Source organism: Astatotilapia calliptera, chromosome 2 (assembly GCF_900246225.1).
Source record: "Astatotilapia calliptera chromosome 2, fAstCal1.2, whole genome shotgun sequence".
Taxonomy (NCBI): Eukaryota; Metazoa; Chordata; class Actinopteri; order Cichliformes; family Cichlidae; genus Astatotilapia; species Astatotilapia calliptera.
The window spans coordinates 26,444,615-26,463,094 of NC_039303.1; the positions used below are offsets into that span (position 1 = coordinate 26,444,615).

Sequence of the window (18,480 nt, forward strand, 5' to 3'; positions counted from 1 at the left end):
GCGTTCAAAAGCAACCAATTTGAGGGTATACTGGTGCTTTAAGGGTGTACTTATTCTTTTACACACTGCTTCTGTAGTTTGGCCTAATTTTTATTAAATACATAATGACGCAGTGTGATATGTTATGTTTTATTGTTCATCTGAGCTGCATGTACATCACTTTAAGACCTCCCAAGGACCAGATTATATTTTATCATATCCTCATACATTAAACCCTAGAACTGCACAGTGTGTACTTGCGTTTTTTTAGTGCCTGTGAATAATCAGGAGCTAGAAACTGACAAAGTAGCATACTATGGCATACAAAGTAGAAGCAGGCACTCTTTAGAGTTCAAATGTACACTTTAAAGCCAAGTTTAAGATTTAAGTTGTTTTTTTGTATAAATGTTAAATGCAGCATGTTACAAAAGAGCTGCAGAGGTGGTGGCAGGCTGGTTTTCAAAGCAAGCCGTTTCCCAATTGCTAGGCTAAGCTAAGCTAACCACCAAGCTCCATACTGCGGGAGAGTCTCCTTCTCATGTCAGAGTGAAAGCAAGTACGCACATTTTCCAGAACGATATTACTGCTTGTTAAATGGTTGAATACTATGATGTTCAGAATTAATACACAAAGTAAATGTAAAATAAATTCTTTCCCCTTATTTTTATGGAAATCATTTAGCCCATAATGGGACTACACTCACACACACCTGGTAATTCATTAGTGCAGCTGGATGAGCATTTTATGTGGAGCAGATAGAGGAACAAATGGTACTGTGCATTGCTTCATGTAGTCATTATTGTCATTATTATTCCACATTCTGGCTGCCTGTAATTACCCACTTTCCTTCCTGGTACACCGCTTTCTCTTTCTGATCCCCCCTTGTTCCAAAAGTGCGGGCTGGAAGATAATGTAATCACAAAAAGAACGAAATTGCAACGCTTCTGAATCAGAGGCAGAAAGGAGTACTGTAGAAGGGCTTTGAAGTCAGACAGTTAATATTGATGAGGTGAGGCGTTTTAGATGATTAGCACCAGAGATTTCACTTCTGTCTTTTATTTTTGCATCATTAAGGTCAAACGCCTAAAATTTCAAACTTTGCTTACATTTTCCAGTTGCTTGATCAGCAGACATGGTACAGGGAGAAGGGCAGAAAGCTCCAATTAATATTGTTTGACTGAGTGAAAAGAAAATGAGTCCAAATATTTTTTCTATTCCAAAAGAAAAAAAAAACCTTGTGTGGGAAAAACATACGTATGACTCACAATCTGGACGTGAATGTTTTCTATGCTGGGTAAACACATCAAATGTAGTGCATGTCTGCTAGACAAGCTCAGCTGGAGAACTATACTTTAGCAGTTCACTTCTGTTGACATGCAAAAGCTACATTAGAGGTTTTTTGCTGACACTCTTCACAAAGTCAGAATCAAAGCGATGTAAATATAAAGCGCTAGCAGCATGTCCTCGCCATTGTTTTAAAGTCCTTGTCAGGTTTGCTCCTTATGATGCCACAGCAAAGCTCTCTATGCATTGTACTTCTTTAGCAAGTCCCTTTGCCAGTGCCTCTTGCGATCTGGAAAAACTTTGGGCATGCGGATCTTTTTAAAGTCCTCGATGCATTTCTTCAGATCCTCCTCCAGCATTTTCCTCTCATCCTCATCCTCATCCAGCCCAGGCGGGGGGCAGCCGTTCTCCCTGACGCTGGGACGTGGAAGCGTCTTTAGTTTGAGCGTGGTAGGACGCTGGGGGCTGTCAGCGGGAGGTGGCGATGGAGGAGAAGGAGGACTGGATGATGAAGAAGGTTTGGATGAAGGCAGAGGAAGGGGGAAGACCGGGGGTGATGGCAGTGGAAGGTCAGGGATGTCTGGCGCAGGAGGAGGAGGGGGAGGTGTTAGGGGAGGAGGAAGCGGGTTTCGGAGGTCCAGTGTTGGGATGGTGCTGGTTTCAGGAAGGCTTTGGGTTCGGCCACTGCTGCTGGTTTCTGCTGTGGCTGACAGTGTAGGTGCGGCAGTGGGTTTAGAGGTCACTGCTTCAGTGGTAGTCGCTGCTGGGGGGTCAGAGGTCATTGCCTTGGAAATATCTGATGAACTCCCTGCAGAAAAAATAAAAAATATATATATTTATGAGCTAAATTTATGCTGATTTCAAATCTTTTCGTGCTTATAGTGAAATAAAAATATTGCTACTGTGTCTATACAATAGGCTACATATGTTCAGTAAATACACAGACAAATCCAGCTGATTAGCTTAGCTTAAAATCAATAGGGAGGGCATTCCAGAATACTAGTTCTTGCCTGAAAGACAGGAGGGCATAACGACCGCCCACAGTCCTGTAGTCATGGTGAGTTTGCCAGGAAAGTAATGTACACTATATATAAGTACTGGATTTGACTTGAACACAGATTAACTAGGGAGCTTTAAAGGTGCCTGTAGGCGTAACAATCTTTGGACTCAGTCAGGCTTTTCTGTTTTCCTCTTTCTAGTCTGTATGCTAAAATAAGCTAAGCTAATCACTCTCTGCATCCAGCAATGCATTCGATTTACAGGCTTCAGAGTTGTACTGCTTTTCTCATTTACCATTCACCGACAAGTGTTCCCATAAAAATGAAACGTATACGAATAACAAGCATTTACATTCAGATGTCTGCTCTGTTTGCATATAGGTCTCAGCCACCTGGGAAGCTTTCCACAAAAATTTGATTACATTTCACCTGTCTTTCTTTCTTTCTTTTTTTTACTCCCTCTTCTTTATCAGAGTGTGTCAGTAGTGTGCGGCTGGCACAGAAACAAACACCTGAGTCTTCAGCGTTACAGTTTTTTGTCTCCAAGAGTACAAAAGTAAACACACGCTGGCACAAGAGCATGTAGGAGCATTATGGAGGCAGTAATTAGCAGAGAATGGAGCTCAGCGTGAGAGATGAGGAGAGTGGAGGGCGGTTTCACTGCTTTTTTCAGTTTTAAATTACCTTTGGTTGCATGACTGTTTATCTGTGAAGATAAATACTGGCGCTGAACGGATGGCGTGAAACCTCCTGACCAAAAGCTTAAGAAGCTTTTTTTTTCACAGCGTGATGATTTTTCATCTCATCTCTGTGTGAGAACTGAGGATGCTGCTGCTATGGCACTTCTTGGAAAAACTAGAGTGTGTGTACATTGTGTACCTCACGGTCTTTGAAAACCAATGTACCATTTTCAAATGCAGCTTCTATTTCTCTCCCTCTCTTTATTTATTTATTTTTAATGAAACCACTGAGCAAGCAATCAGCCTCTTCCTGTCCTTTTATTTCTGCTGCATGCATGATGGCACACACGCTCTGATTTGCTTGTGAAATTGCAGAAAGCACCTGCATCTACCTTAAAGTGAATGCGCTTAAAAATGTGTCTTCACTTTTATACTAATCTCACATTTTGACCACAGGTAATGTTAAATCTCACTATATTGTATATTTGTTATGTATTCTCAAACTGTTTTGTCATGTGATCCACTTTGTTGAATATTATGTTCTTTCTTAGGCTGGACGTTAAACAGTATGAAGCATTTGAATGAGCAAAACATTTATCCCGTCATTCACATTACATGGGAGCAAGCTAAACACTGTGCTACAATACTACTCAGCAGGAAATGTTTTTCTTCTGCAGCAAGAGGTCTTTAAAATTTTTGAACAGGTATTAGGAGTTCAGAACACGATGATCCAGGCAAACACAAACACAAATGTCGATATAGGGTTCTGACATGCCGTAATGTGCACACAGCTCAAGAGTTTTCAACCAGATTGGATATGATACAACCACCAGTCACAAGAGGAAAAATGTCTTTTCCATGAAGGGTAGCTGGAGGTTGCTGGCTCTCACAGGGTGAAAATGGTCCCAAGGAGGATGTTGCACCAAAACCTTCCTTTTGGTTGCTTGGAAATGGAGACGATTCATTTGCAAGTCTCAAATTGGTTGCCTCAGCACTGCAACCATTTTATTTTGAAGGAAAAAAGGCAAACGTGTCCTTTTCTGGTTTCTGCCTCACTTTGCACAGTTTAATTACCACTCGCAGAGTAGCTGGTGAGTGTTTGTAGGAAAGTTTGCATGGAAACTATGGTCAACCATAGCAATCATTAGTGATTAAAGCATCTACAAAGTAGTTTTTACCAACTGCTTAGAAATGCACATCTTTCTGTTTTGATGGTGGTTGCCAGGAGGTCAACTACCAGCCTCCATGTCTGTTTGACTGGGGTTTTAGTGACTCCCATGAACCTCCAGCAACCACTTGCCAACCTGTCGAGGAATACACATTTTCTTCTCATAAACAGTGCTGGGTGGTCATGGACAGATGGTCTCTAGGGCTTTGTGATTAGGACCTTAGTCACTAAACCCACTTGTCACCTTGACTGCCTTCTTCATCTATTTGATGCTCTCTTTAGATGGATGAGATAATCTGTCAAAGCCAATTATCTGCCTCCATCTGACCCTATGTTTATCATCCTCCTCTGTCATACCAATCCTCTGCATGTCCACCTTCACAACATCCATGAACTTCCACTGAGGTCTTTTTCTTTTCCTCCTCCCTGGAAGCACCACCATCAACACTCAACAACTTTGTCCAATACATTCTCTATCACTTCTCTGCACATGTCCAAACCATCTCAGCCTTGCCTCTCAAACTTTGTCTCCAAACTGCTTCAAGCAGTCCCTCTGATGTACTCATTGCTAATTTAGTTCATCCTGATCACTCCCAATGAATATCTTAGCATCTTCAATTCTGCCACCTCCAGCTCCACCTCCTGTTTTTTTTGTCTGTCCCACCATCTCCAAATCATACATCACAGCAGGTCTCACTACCACCTTGTAAACCTTCTCTTTCACTCTTGTTGCTATCCTTGTGTCACACATCACCCCAACACTAGTCTCAAAGATGCCCTTCTTCTTCTTTTTCTTCTTCTTCACCTCTCTAGCACACTGTCTGTGGCTTTGGGTCATTGACCCAAGGCATTTAAATTCTTCCACCTTCACTAGCTCTGCTCCTTGCATACTCATATTTCCACGTGTCTCCCTCTCATTCACACACGTGTATTTTCTCTTGCTTTCATCGACTTTCATTCCTCTTCTCTCTTGTGTGTACCTCGCTCCAGTGCATACCATAATTGTCACATGTCCAAAATGACATACAAGTTAACGTCACATGGTTAGCCATCACATGACTTCAAGATCTCAGTGTGTGTGTTGATGCAACATGGATCATATTAAATAAGAAAAAAAAGCATACTTGGACTGTTACCTTGGGGGTCTGACTTTTGCTATTTCCCATTCAAGAAAAGTCTACCAGTAACTGATGCAGAAAAAATGCAAAGGGGTGAAAAAATCCATCAGAATGCAAGAAACGAAGTGTGTGGAGCTCAAAATTTCCTGGGGGAAGACCCTGAGATCCCACAACTAATGTGTCTCCTTCCATTTACCAATGAAACCTACTCCTGTGATCACTCACGTTTCCACTGGCTGTGAAGCATGCAGGTACAGTGCATGAAAATGCAAATGAACAGTTAAGCACTCTCAAACATGTTCAGTGCAACAAGCACACACATGCTCACACACACACACACATATACACACACAGACATGCTCACAGACATACCATGACACACAACGGCCTGCACTGTTTCCTTTAGCAGAGCTTATCATTACGCTAACCAGCCTTACATAACGGCAAAAGCTGCTTGTGTCAAACGGAGGCGGCACGGCATATTCTCCCAGCTCCTTGGCTTTCTGAATACCTGAATGCGAGTGTGTGACAGAAAGTGCTCAAGCTAGTGTGCAAGAGCAAGTCAGTGTCAGCTGTGTGTGCCTGGGCATGCATATATAAGCGTATGTGTGTGTGCATGTGTAGGTGTGCTTGCGTATGGGCAGATGCGTTTGTTTGTTTGTGTGTGTTGTTATTCTGGGCATGAAAAGGAGGACGGCTAAAGACGGAGGGAAAGAAAGGATGTAGGGGGAGGAGGGAACGGGGTAGAAAGATGTTCTCCGCTGTGTGTGCTTGTGCATTTGGTGCATTCAGTGTCTTCATGATGAATACATGTGTTTGTGGGCTTCCTGAACGTGGGAGTATGGGGGCTTAGTAGTGTCAGAGGAGTAATCCACTGGGGGAAGGGCTCCGTGCTTTCCTCCTCCACCACTAAGCCTTATGGAGAAGAACAGCAAGAGAGTGCACTCAACCCTTTCCCCGGGCCACTTCTCCAGGGATATATGCAAAAGCTAGAGCTTTTTCGCACACATCACCCGCCCCACCTCCTTTTTTGCCTTTCCCATCTGTTCAGTGTGTCACATCCCTGCGTTGCCATCATTACTGCTATTAGCAACTCTAATGTGTCACTGTTGCCGAGGTTTATCACCTCTCTCTTATAAAACGTCTCCTCTGCTGTTTGTAATGCTGTCACCTGGATCTTTCATTTTGGTCAAATCAAAGCGCACCATTTATTCCCACACGGAGACTAAATAAAGCCATGAAACAGCTTGTAGGGCCTTAAATAAAGCTGGGTTGATATTAACAGTCAATTGAAATAAAAATAAAGGATTTTCTTTGACTTGTGTAATTATAAAGAGGTTAAAAAAGGCAATGATAAATGTCAAATGGCCACTTGAACAAATCATTCTCATAATAAAATGCCCAGCTTTTGAGCAGAAATAAATATGTTTACATCGTGGTGCAAAAAATGCTTTTAGTCTGTATGGCTAATTTACCCACTTTATAACAACAGGAGAAGACGTGATTCTTTTTAATTAGTAGTAATTTTTAATATTAGTGGCCACTTTGAGTGACAGGTAGCTGATGATACAGGTGGCTGTGTTGCTAGCTAGCTTCACCGCTACTGTTTATGTTAATGCCTTTTGGCCTATTTTAATGCAATAATATCAGACAAATAGCATTGCTCACTGTGTGGTTAACAGTTCTAAGAAGTCCATGTTCCATCTTTGGTGAGGTAAATACTGGGATTTTTATCAGTATGTTAGTAAGAACTGATTAACTGGTATCGGTGCCATATAGGCTCTGTTGACATTTTGCTAACCAAACATGCTAATGTTAGCTGATAACGCTCTCCGATAGCTGATGATTGCTAATTCTTTCCTTGTTGAAATGTTCACTTTTTACTCCAAACACACCAAGGTCGCCATCAAACTAAAGTCAAGGCTTTAGTATGTTCACAGACTGCTGTGTGACTTCATGTTTGCGGCTGAAATCTGGGATCTGGGGAGGCCAATAGTTCTGTGTGCATAGCTCAGCCTTTTCTCCCTGCTTTCCTTCTTTAAGAATGGCTTCTTGACAGCCACCCTGCCACTGAGACCATTTCTGATGAGGCTTTGATGAACAGTTGATGGATCAACTGATGATCTCTCAGGTCCCGTGTCAGGTCTTTGCTAGAATTGTGCCCTGAAGCTGAAGCGCACAGATGTTGCCATAACAAAGCTGGGAAGTAATGGCTAGAGGGAATCATTAGCAAGCTAAACCTCAAATTTCCATGCTACTAAAAGTTCACTGAACTGAATAATTTTATAAGTTAAATATTCAAGGGACTGCTAATGCTGTACATAGACAGCATGATAGATGGACTTTGTTTCCATTTCTAAAAACTAAGCCAATGCTGGTGTGCCTCAAATGTGTTTTCTTTTTAATGGCCAGGAGGGGGCTACTACTCTTTTTATAGAAAAAAAATTGAGATCATGCTGAATAAAGCGTTATGTCTGTTTTACAAATTAAAAAAGATGTATATACACTCTATATAAGAGCTGATATCCCTGTGCTGATGTTGTTCCTGCATCATCATAATGTCTGTCCATGTCAATATAGTTGTGATGTCATAGCGTTGCGATGTTTATATGAAACTATCTTCTAGAAGATATAGTAAGCATTTCAAGTGTTTTCTTTATTAATTTATACAATATGATAAATATTTTATCAAGTCTGGCCAAATTTAGGTTACTAATGTTGGTTTGCTAGTGATAATTTATAAAAGCATTAGCTAACTTCTTGGCTAACACTAACTGAATGCTCAAACAACGTCATTAGCAAGTTGCAATATTGAACCTGGAACATGTGCAGTTTCGTTGGTTTCACAGTGAGAAGTGTTTTACCCTCATCAAGTTTAGTTTCATAACAACAAAATGGTGATGGAGACAATGTTCAATATGAGGCTTTTTAACAGCAGGTGACATCATAGTGGCTGCAGCCATCTTTTACACCGTCTGTTAGTAGCCTACAAATGTTTATGATATGTTGGTTTGTTGAAAAAAAGAGGAAAAACTTTCATATTGCACTGGCTTTAAAGTCCCTAAATGCTTTGTTGTGCTTGGATGTTTCGTCAAAATATATCTGCTACTCACACAAGGTCAATTAATAAAAATTTAATTGAAATCCTAAAAACAGTAGATGAGTGTAGAACAAAGCTGCGTATCAGCAGCCACGACCGGGTCAATCAGCTTGCCGGTACTTTTTAAAATTCACTGCGACCGCTGACAGGTGTCGTGGCCTGAGGATGGAGAGACTGGCAAACAAGAGGACATCATCATCTCCATGGAAACGGCACAATGATGTGCAGGAGCCAGAGCTGCACAAATGCATAGTAATGTCTCTCAGACTGAGAGGAGCATTTTATCCTTTGTGGAGATGTACATATGGCTGTATCCTGCTGTTTCAAAGGAAACTGCACGCTACATAGTTTTGCCAATTGCAGCATGTTCCATATCTAATTACCTCGTATTCAGCTCAGATTTCCATCTCTGTTTTGTCAAACGATCTGCATGGTGCCTAATGACAGTGCGAGCGTCGCCTCCTACAGTCGCCTCTTTCATTGTCCTTTTTATCTCTGATTGACGACAAGCAAATACATACGGGGGTGTAATCAGACATAGTAATATTCTATTCTTCACATCAACTTTACATGCTGGGGCATAAACAGAGCTGCCTATGTCAAAATCACTGGAGTGCGCTCACAAGTCTCAGAGCAATTACAAATCTGTCAATCTGCATAATGTGGAGGAAATGCCTGATGTAAACAGCTGGAGACCAGAGAGTTGCTGCTATGTAAGAAAACTTAAAAAGGGGAGTAAAGGTCAGAGGAAAGAGAGGGTGAAATAGTGGGAAAAGTTTGGAACAAATTTACAAGCGCTAAATTTCTAACAGATACGGTGTTTCACTGCATTTAGAAAAGACCAGAACATTTTTCTTATTTCTGCATGCTTGCACGTATTCAGTCTGAGTGTCTGCTGATTCACCTGCCTCAAGTACCTCCTCTTTATCTTCGCTTTCCTTTCAAAACCCTGAGCTGCTACCTGGCTCCCACAGGGCATAACCAGCCTGCCTAAGCACCCTAAAGTCCATCCTGGCACCCCTCGGCTCCTGCAGCTACTGTGCCACCTGCTTCCTCTTTCCTCCTGCCTGCTTTCAGCAAAGTCCAACCCTATCCTGGGCTGCAGCACTAAGACCAATCCTGACTGTTCAGATTACTGATAATTAGAGGGACAGATTAGAGCCCAAGTCTCCAGATGGCCAAGGTGAATCCTATTCTAATGACAGCACTCACAGACACTGTGAGCTCCTTTAGACCAGCACAGACACAGAAACGCTCAGTCGCATGTTTTTTCCAGTTCTGTCATTAATGGATGGCATGAAAATCAAATTCAACAAATTTGAATAATTCATTGTTGAGAGATATTTGTTTGCATAGGAACATTGGAATAGATCATTTTATTCCTCAAAATGGATAAACTAAGCCCGATTACCAACATGCAATATAAAACTTTAAAAACACTGTCGTATAGCCTTTATAATAAATGTATTTATAAAGGGTGGGGTTAATACACCTGAATTTATTACAGAATAAGAACAAATTCTAGAGATATCAGTAGAGAAACATAATACAGCTCTATATTGCTCTTTACTCTCTGTTGACTTTTAAAGAGATATATCCAGCGAGCAGCACTTCACTGGGCGAAAATGCCAGAGAAGATTGGCCAGACTGCTTTGAGGTTAAGCGCAGCAACAGCATAACCACTTGTCATAACTAAGGTATGCAGAAGAGCATGGCTGAATGCACAACACAGCCTTAAAGCACAGGCTCAACAAAATTGGACCATGGAAAAACATTGCCTGGTTTGATGAGTCTCGGAATTTGGTGTAATTGGCATGAAAGCATGGATCTGTCCTGCCTTGTATATCAATGGTTCAGGCTGGTTCCCAAAGCTCACATCAGCTTAAAGCGGTTTCTAGCAAGGTGTAACTGTACAGGAGTACCTGCGGTGGCTACTAGAGTTAAAATGGCCCATTAATAAGTATTAATGGGCCATTAATAAGTATTATTAATAACTCTAATAATTAGAGTTAAATCAGCATTTTGTTAGTACCTGATTAAAAAACCACAGGACACGATAATGGCAGTTGTTACCCAACGTGGCTCTTGGTGACACATCAAGGAAACAGCTGACGCAATGGCCTCTGGAGTGAAAGCATTTGGTGGCTCTATTGTGCTGAACTAGACATTTTACTGGTGTGGTTTGCCCCCCGAGAGGAACGTGTCATTACAAATCTGTACAAAGTTTTTCTGCGCGATCATTATTATCCTATCATTAAAAGTTTCTATCATGATGGCAGTCTTCTTTCCCAGAATGACAACTCCCCCCGTCTATAGGGCATGCGGGTTCACTGTTTTGATGAGAATGAAAATGATATGAATTATATGCTTCACAGTCAGCAGAGCTCAAAATAATTAAACACCTACGGGAGATTTTGTACCAAGTGTTAGCACTGTCCACCAGCGCCATCAAAACACAAAATGAGGGAATATCTTTTGATTTAACTGTGTTGATTTTTTCCAGGGAAGTTACAGACCCTTGGAGAATGAATGCCAAGAAGTACTTCCCTTTAATTTGTCAAGTTTTACGTAAAATAGAATCATTGCATTTCTTTTAACATGCCGATTGAGGCAGCTTCCACCCTGCCTTTCCCAATCCAATCTATTACATCTCCATTTTGGCCTAATTGTGCCTCTTTTCTTTTAAAATTGCTCCTGCCTCGTCACATATTTATAGTCTCCGTGGGACTGTATATGCCAAGCTTTGCCACTTCAGTTCTTCCTTTTTGTTGCTTACACTTATCCTACAATTTCCCCGTTGACACTTTCACTTACTATACAACTTATATCGTGCTTCTTCATTCCACTCATGCTCTTGCTCAGTGCCTGCACAGAGCCATCATTTCCGTGTTGGAGAATTGCGCCGACAAAGGGAAAAACAAACTGGCAATGCAGGGAGAGTAATGAGATAACAGCACTGTAAATCAGTAGTGATTCCAGGTTGTCACTCCCCCCTCTGGCTTCCCCCCTGACGTGACCATCTCCTGTCCTAGCACAATGAAGTCCCTCCTGTCCCCCCCCCCCCCCCCCCCCCCTTCCCTTGTCATTCGGGGTGAAAATGTTTTGTGACAGCTGCTCTCTGTAGGAGCTGAGAATGAGGGGAAGCCAGGCATGTGGAAAAGCTGGAGGACAGAGCGATACAAGTGAATAAGGTACACATCTGGCTCGGTGCCTGACTCACTATAAATAGCCCAACACACACACAATGAGACCAAGAAGTCCCAAGCCAGTGTTACTGTACTCCCTAAATGTTGGCTTGCATGGCAGCAATAGCAAACAAGGGGTGAACACACACACACAGACATTTTGATGGAGAACACAGCGGTGCACCTCAGGCCGCTGCTACCCCCCGCCCAGGTTGGTCAGTGCTACTCCAAGGTAATTATCAGCAATGATGTTGTTCTATATGAGCATGTTCTTCTCTTTGTTTTAATTGCCATCAAGAGAGGAGGAGGGAGGTAAATGCCTTATTTGCCTGCTAATGCATTTTAAACTGTTCTCAAAGAAGAGTGAAAACAAGGCAGTCGATTAGATCTAAAACCTCACGGCCCAGAATCAAAATCCCAGCACGGGAATTGTGTTGCACATCTTCTCGTTGCAACTTCCCTCTCCCCGCGAGCGCGCGTGTCCGTGTGAGCGTGCGTTTAGAGATGCCAACTGCACGCTCAGCATGTTTGTGTGAGAGGGAGTGGACCTCAGTCGCACTGACGCACCCGAAACGGAGGCCTGTCCAACCTGTCATCCAAAAAAAAAACAAAAAAAAAAAAATAAAAACACACAAGCGTAAAGGCAACAGAACAAAACAACAAGAGCCAAATTATCCTGGCAGACAGATCCAAAAGCAGACGAGGCAGTGAGACATAAACAAGTACAGCCACATGGCTGCAGCTGAAGGCTCAGAATGAACAGGAACAGCAGCTTTCAGACATCTGAGGTGCTGAGAAATTGACTCACCCTTGTCTTGTCACTCTCACACATGCAATATGTCTCTCCCCGAAAAAGAAAGATGTAGTCTAGGAATCTTGGCTAAGTTTAGTCAGCTTAATGGTGAAGTTCATGAATCACAAACAGATGATAAAAAATACTGTTTCTTCCTTATGGTAAAGATCAACAACCCCCCATTTGTGCTGGTTTCATGCTACAGATTGATAGTGATAGCAACTATACTGAGTGTGCTCTTGATTCTGCAGTGTATCCCTTGGGTGCAGTGTGACTGAATCTCTTTGGGGGTGCTGATGGAGCTGACAGGCCGCAGAGGAGCATCTTACAGCACAGTCCTCCCCTTCTCCAAATAACAGGAAGAGAGATCAGATGGGAACACCGAATCCTTGTCAAATAAATACCCCCGCAGTCTCCCAAATATCTATCTCTCTGTGCCCCATTTTCCAATCCCCATTTCCTTTGACGTGCATCTGTTCCTGTTCTCTTCTGCCTTCTTCCCCTCTTTTTCCAAATAGAGAATGCAATGACCCAGCTGGCTCCGAGACAAGGATCATCCTCAGAGAGGGAAAAGAGACAGGGCCAAAGCATGTTGTCATGTAGAGCAGCCTACAGTAGCAAAAGCTTGGGTCAAATCACTGCCTGAAGGCACGCAGAGAAGCCAGTCTCGCACTCATTCTCGAATCCTTCGACTTTAGTGACAAATGAGTCCTCATAAATGTGAAAATCTGCGCTTGAAACAACAACAAATGATTGATTTCATTTGATAATTTGTTGTGTGACAAGCTGAAATTTGGCAATCTGCTGCGTTCCCCCCCCCAAAACATGAAGAAGCAAAAGGTCATGGTAAAATATCTTTATTGTGACACTGAATATGAATAGGCATACTGTGGCGACACAGTGAGAACCTGCTGCCTTTGCAAGCACACGAGCAGACAATGCTACACTTTTCAACCACGTGTTTCACAAGACACATTTAAAAAAAAAGAAAAAAAACACCACTGAATTTCAGCGCGCACATTTCGTCTGGTCTGTGGATGCTCTGAATGTCAGCGTCTGAATGTCAACGTTTCCACGCATCTCGCTGCTGCTGTTGAATCTCAAGGAATTTGCGCTGACGAGAGGAGGAGAGGTTAAGGAGGCCAGTGCCTGAAATTTCACACGAAGGCATGTTTCTCCATGTTTGCGCTAATGACTGACCTTGGCACTCCCGTGTTGCTGTAGTCCGCCGGAGGACAGCGACAGAGGAATGCTGCCTGTGACTGTGTTTATTTGGGCTGGAGAGACACTGCAGGCACAGTATTGTCCTGGTCTCTGAGGATTTGTCATGCATTCCAGAGCGGGCGGGGGGGATCATTTTTTTTCTCCCTGAATTAGAGAGCAACATAAATTTTTCACAAAGTTTTGTGAAGCTCATTAGCTATGCTTTTATCAAGGCCAGAGTGAGATCAGGTTTAGAGGTCTTATACTAAGATAATTAGCATGAGATAATCGCTCGGTAGAGAACTTCTGAGACAGAGTTTATAAAAAGACACGTGACTGCCTCACATACATAATCCTTAAGTCTGGTTGTTGTTCGAGTGTAAATTATGACACCTTTGCCCTCAATGAAAATACTTTGTACTTATATTGTATTTTGCTGTTGTTTTTTATTGATGACACACAAAAATGATTTCTAGTCTCTCAGAAATGGATAAACTGTTGCTCTGCGGGAGGTTGTAAATACTACGGAGTCCTGAAATTTAGATTCAATCTTTAAGATTTTGACTGCACACAGAAATTTGGTCAATTATTGGCAACAAAATAAGGGTTTTCTAATCTGCTTGGACAAGGCCTGTTATCTGTGCATGTCCTCGTTTCTATCCTGGCTCAGATTTTTTGGTCAAATGCTTCACGCAAGTCCAGGCTGAAGAGAAAAAAAGAGGGTAAAAAAAAAAAGTGGAAAAGCAGATGGAAGGATGGAGGACATGGTGCCTGAGGGCTGAAAATTTCATACGGAGGAGAGTTTGTGTCCAAGGACATTTCCTCTGATGGGAAACGCTGAGATGAAAATTTGAACGGCTTTACTTGTGATTGACTTGCATTGTCACCGAAAATTAAAATGTGAAACTGCGGTAATGGGAATGTGCTATTTTCATCATACTTTGTGCTCCCTGGTATTCAAAAAGAAAAAAAGAAAAAAAGAAATAACCCCCCTTTTTGGGGGTTAGGAATGGAAATACAAGCAGGATAGAAAGAAAGCATATTTTATTTGACAAATCAATTTGCGTTTGGTGGAACACTTTTAATATCAGTGTTGTCTATGCCTGCAGCGACACACTGCAGCAGGGTCTAACAGACTGACTCGGATGTCAACAACACTTCATCACACTGAAACACAATATTGCAATTTCTAGACATTTCAGAATACATTTATTACAACTGTCAGACACACTAAAAAGTCGACACCTTGCCGCACGGGTGAACTTTGCCTTGCGCTGCCTGTTCCCCGAACAGTTTTAAATGAAACCTCTTATTTGTCCTCATTTTGAGCCATTTCTGCATTTTCCTGTAATCTGATGAATCCTTTGTTGGATTTAAGTGTCCCACGTTTATGTTAGTCTGAGGTATATGATGTGCAGACCCGTCCTGAGGCTGTATCTGGATCTTGTGCTCCTTTTTGAGCCGGCTGTGAGTTACTGAAAGTTACGCGCGCTCGCTATAAGCTGCCATTGCTACAGTGGTGAGAAAACACTGGGCTTTGGCTGGCTACAGCAAATCCTACCCTTTCTCACTGGTACAGAAGGAGTGAGCTATAGTCAAATACGCAGCCGCTTCAGCTAATACTGAGTATTATTTATTAACCTTTATTTAACCAGGAAGATCCCATTGAGATTAAAAACCTCTTTTTCATGTTATTAAGAATAACATTGTTGATTACGGGACATCCAAAGATCTGCTGTGATGACTGCTGATTTCTTCTTACGCAAATAACAGGAAGCAATGTGTAAGCCCATTCTGACATGTGACCGGCTGTGGAAAATAATTATCTTTAAGATGTAATTGATGCAACACCTTCCATCTTCTCTGCCCTATCAGTGTGGGTGATTAAAATACTGAAAGCTCCACTGCACAGTCAATACACACACCTTTTTCCCCCTCTCTCATTGTCTGTCTCTAAGATCTCTTGATATTTGAGCTTTAATAGTTTTTCAACATTTGCCACACAACCCGTTTTCTTTCTTTCTTTCTTTCTTTTTTGGGGGGGGGAGACCTCCGCACAACTTCAATCTGCTTTTTCTGAAAAAATAACTTCACTGCAGTCTTTTCTTTTCTATTCACTCCAAAGCAGAACAGATTAACTATGGCACGTTCCCAAACCACACGGACATGGTACTGGACACATTTAATAAAAACTAAAGGAAATTAGATTACACTTCCTTTGTGTGCGTGTGTGTGTGTGTGTATGTGTGTGCATGTGTTGGGGTTTCTCACGTCCCTCAAGGCTGATAAGATGTCCAATTATTTGGTAATTTAGTTCAAAGGAGCAGGAGACAGTCCGATCTGCTTGAGTAAGCAGGCAAAATATAGCACTGTACATCACGGCAACTCTTTGAAGCCCTTTCCCTTATGCCCTTATGACTGGTTCAGTAGTCATATAGACACACTGGTGTTTTTTATTCAACAAAATTAGCTCTTGGATACAGTATTGTGCTTTAACCAAGGCATATGCACTATATAGAGAGTACAAAAAGGGAATAGAAGGTATCAGTCTCTGCAGGAAAGGCTGTGGGGTTGCTGTGGTTCAGGGCTGGGGACTACAACTAGATGGAGAGGCGGCGGCTTAAGCAAGGGCAAAAGCTTGGCCTGATGATGGGGGGGGGGGGGGGGAGGGTGAATTCGGGGTTGAAGGGGAAGGCTGCAGGTTCGATCTGCAGAGAAGGTATGAAGAGTCAGAGCAGCGGCCAGGTACTGTTCACAGGATAAAAGCTGGAGGCTGTAAAGAGAGATGGAAGGGCACAACATCTACAGTACATCTACTGGTTCAGAAGCCATCAGAGAGAGAAAGACAGGATGGCTGGAGGCTGGAGGGGGAGGGGGGTTCTTGGATACAGGGTGAGGGGACCGGGAAACAAAGCCGATAGTCTCACTCACGGTAGAACACATATTCAGTGTAGCTGGTCCAGATCTTGTCGTCCGTCTGCTCGTGGGCAAAGGCACAGGTTCCTGTGGAATTGCAGGCCACCATGTGAAAGCCTGCATCTGCCAGCTTGTCAAAAGCCTGCTCCAGGAAGGTGAACTTGAGATAGTAGCGGGATGTATAGCGCTCAGGGGGGCGATCCGGGTCCCGGCTCTCGTTCAGCGTTTCCCCAAACACCTCTTTAGCCAGGGAGGTCTTCCCACACACCATGATCCGTGCCACTCGGCGAAATTTGGCATCCGTGTGGCTGTCGCGCCCCAAGGTGTAGGAGCCTCGGTAGCCAATAGTGATGAACCCAGAACGTTTGCCATCCATGGCGCCGGGCACCAGGCTGGCACAGGCAGCAGCAGCAGCACCCAGAGAGCCGAGGTTACGGGAGGTGTCAGTCCCAGGTGAGGAGTCCTCTGTGTCACTAGGACATCCCTCATCACCAAGGGAGTTCTGTTTGCTGATTTTGGGTGCCAGAAGCCTGACGAGCTCTGGCAGGTTGAAGAACTCAGCCTCTCTCTGCAAACGACCGCGCTCTGGGAAGTGGTCTGGAAGGACCAGCTGCTGGTCACGCATGTAGTCCAGGATGTAACGAAACAGGAAACCATCACGGTCTACAAAGAAGCGCCCCTTTGTGTCCCTGGCCAGTCCTTTGGCTGACTTTTGAGTAAACATCTCCCACAGCAGAGAGTCTGGCACGCTTGTGAGTGTAGAGTAGCGGGTTATGTACACCTGCCCACCGACATTGAGCTCTATGATCTCTGGAAAGGGTATCTCCTCTGCAGATATGCCACTATCTGGCAAAGCCATGTTCGCCTCCTGCCACGCTCGTCCACTTAGATGCAACTTTGTTTTACTTGTTTTAACTTGTTTTAGTTATAGTTCAAATCGGGATCAGCACTGGAACTGTTTCCAAGCCTTTCACGGTCGATGGTGTGGGCTGCTTGGCTGCCAAATTTCAGGTCCTGTGCTATTGGAGCGCTGCACTATTTGTCAGCGCGTAAAAATAATGGAAAAAAAGCTCGCATAAATGCTTTAAGCTGCCACGCTGCTTCTAATCTAACTACAGCTTTTTCATTTACTTACTAAAACATGGCGCAGGGATTCAGGAAGCGGTGACTGGAGCCGTTGTGTCCATGTCCTTTACGCGCAGGTAGACGTGTAGCTTGAGCATGAAATTCTGCTTTCCGTACCAGCTCTCTGGTCATAAAATGCACCATTTGCACAACTACTCATTACGACTTCTCTTCGTCTAATCTCGTTTGGGTGTCCTGGCGCAAACAGGATCAGAACTTCAACAATGCGTTTTATAGCAGTCCGGCTCTAAAGGTTCTATTGTTGTTAAAATCCACGCGAAGAAGACGAAGTTCCAAATGTAGTGAGAGGCTATGACAGTTATTAAAAAGATCTCATTCGTCTCCATCCCTTTACGCGCGCTGGTTAGCTGCTCAGACTCTCCGCTCCGGTGTATCGTCTCGTGCCAAACTGTAACTTAACTGCATCGTAACGGTGGACACGGCGTTTATCTCTTACGCTTAACCACGCCCTACGGTGACGCGCCTCTGCCGTGATTCAGCTCAAAAACACCCAGTCTTCCAAGAACAAGCCGACAGCACCTTTCCGTGATTCTCCCAGTGGAGTCGCGGTTATGATTGTGCGATTTGACTCCAAGTTGTCCTATAATGGTCTATTAATGGGTCGGTTTTTATCAGTGAGCTAGACCTGACTAAAAGCCATCTAAACACCAAACTGCACCACTGCCCGAACCTTATATTTGCCAGGGTCACATTCAAACCCTCGCGCTTTCTTAGAAAATTCTTATATTGTTTGATGCCATAATTTTTGGCACCGCTCGCAGTGATCAGTGTGGTCACTTTGCGCGAGAGGGGTGGGATAACAGCGACATCTAGTGAGCACTCTAAAAGAAACAGTTTCCCTAAACACTGATAACAACTTAAATTCTGATTATAAAGATATAAAGGGTTGTTATTGGAGATAGTGCGCTGT

At 43.2% G+C, this 18,480-nt stretch overlaps 2 protein-coding genes across 6 annotated transcripts; both read right to left on the reverse strand.

The window, feature by feature from the left end:
* Positions 1-996: 996 nt before the first annotated feature.
* Positions 997-18,100, reverse strand: LOC113035302 (proline-rich receptor-like protein kinase PERK2). Of its 5 annotated transcripts, XM_026190796.1 has the most exons (3): positions 9,232-9,425; positions 8,711-8,822; positions 997-2,071 (listed from the first exon to the last, which is right to left on the reverse strand). In XM_026190796.1, the coding sequence occupies exon 3, from the start codon at positions 2,043-2,045 to the stop codon at positions 1,503-1,505; it is 543 nt and encodes a 180-aa protein (XP_026046581.1). In that variant the 5' UTR covers positions 2,046-2,071; positions 8,711-8,822; positions 9,232-9,425; the 3' UTR covers positions 997-1,502. The 5 variants fall into 5 exon arrangements, with proteins under 5 accessions (XP_026046581.1, XP_026046586.1, XP_026046605.1 ...); XM_026190801.1 differs by lacking the exons at positions 8,711-8,822; positions 9,232-9,425 and adding an exon at positions 17,560-18,100; XM_026190820.1 differs by lacking the exon at positions 8,711-8,822 and having other exon boundaries at positions 9,232-9,426.
* On the reverse strand, positions 14,536-17,565 carry LOC113035294 (BTB/POZ domain-containing protein KCTD12-like). The gene has a single exon (XM_026190780.1). The coding sequence runs from the start codon at positions 17,281-17,283 to the stop codon at positions 16,432-16,434; it is 852 nt and encodes a 283-aa protein (XP_026046565.1). The 5' UTR covers positions 17,284-17,565; the 3' UTR covers positions 14,536-16,431.
* Positions 18,101-18,480: the final 380 nt, after the last annotated feature.

Coding starts and splice junctions, on each gene's coding strand:
- LOC113035294 (XM_026190780.1), bottom strand. CDS start 17,283: ATGGCTTTGCCAGATAGTGGCATATCTGCAGAGGAGATACCCTTTCCA.
- LOC113035302 (XM_026190790.1), bottom strand. CDS start 2,319: ATGACTACAGGACTGTGGGCGGTCGTTATGCCCTCCTGTCTTTCAG. Junction 2,072..2,273: donor TATGCCCTCCTGTCTTTCAG/GCAAGAACTAGT, acceptor TTTTTTCTGCAG/GGAGTTCATCAGATATTTCC.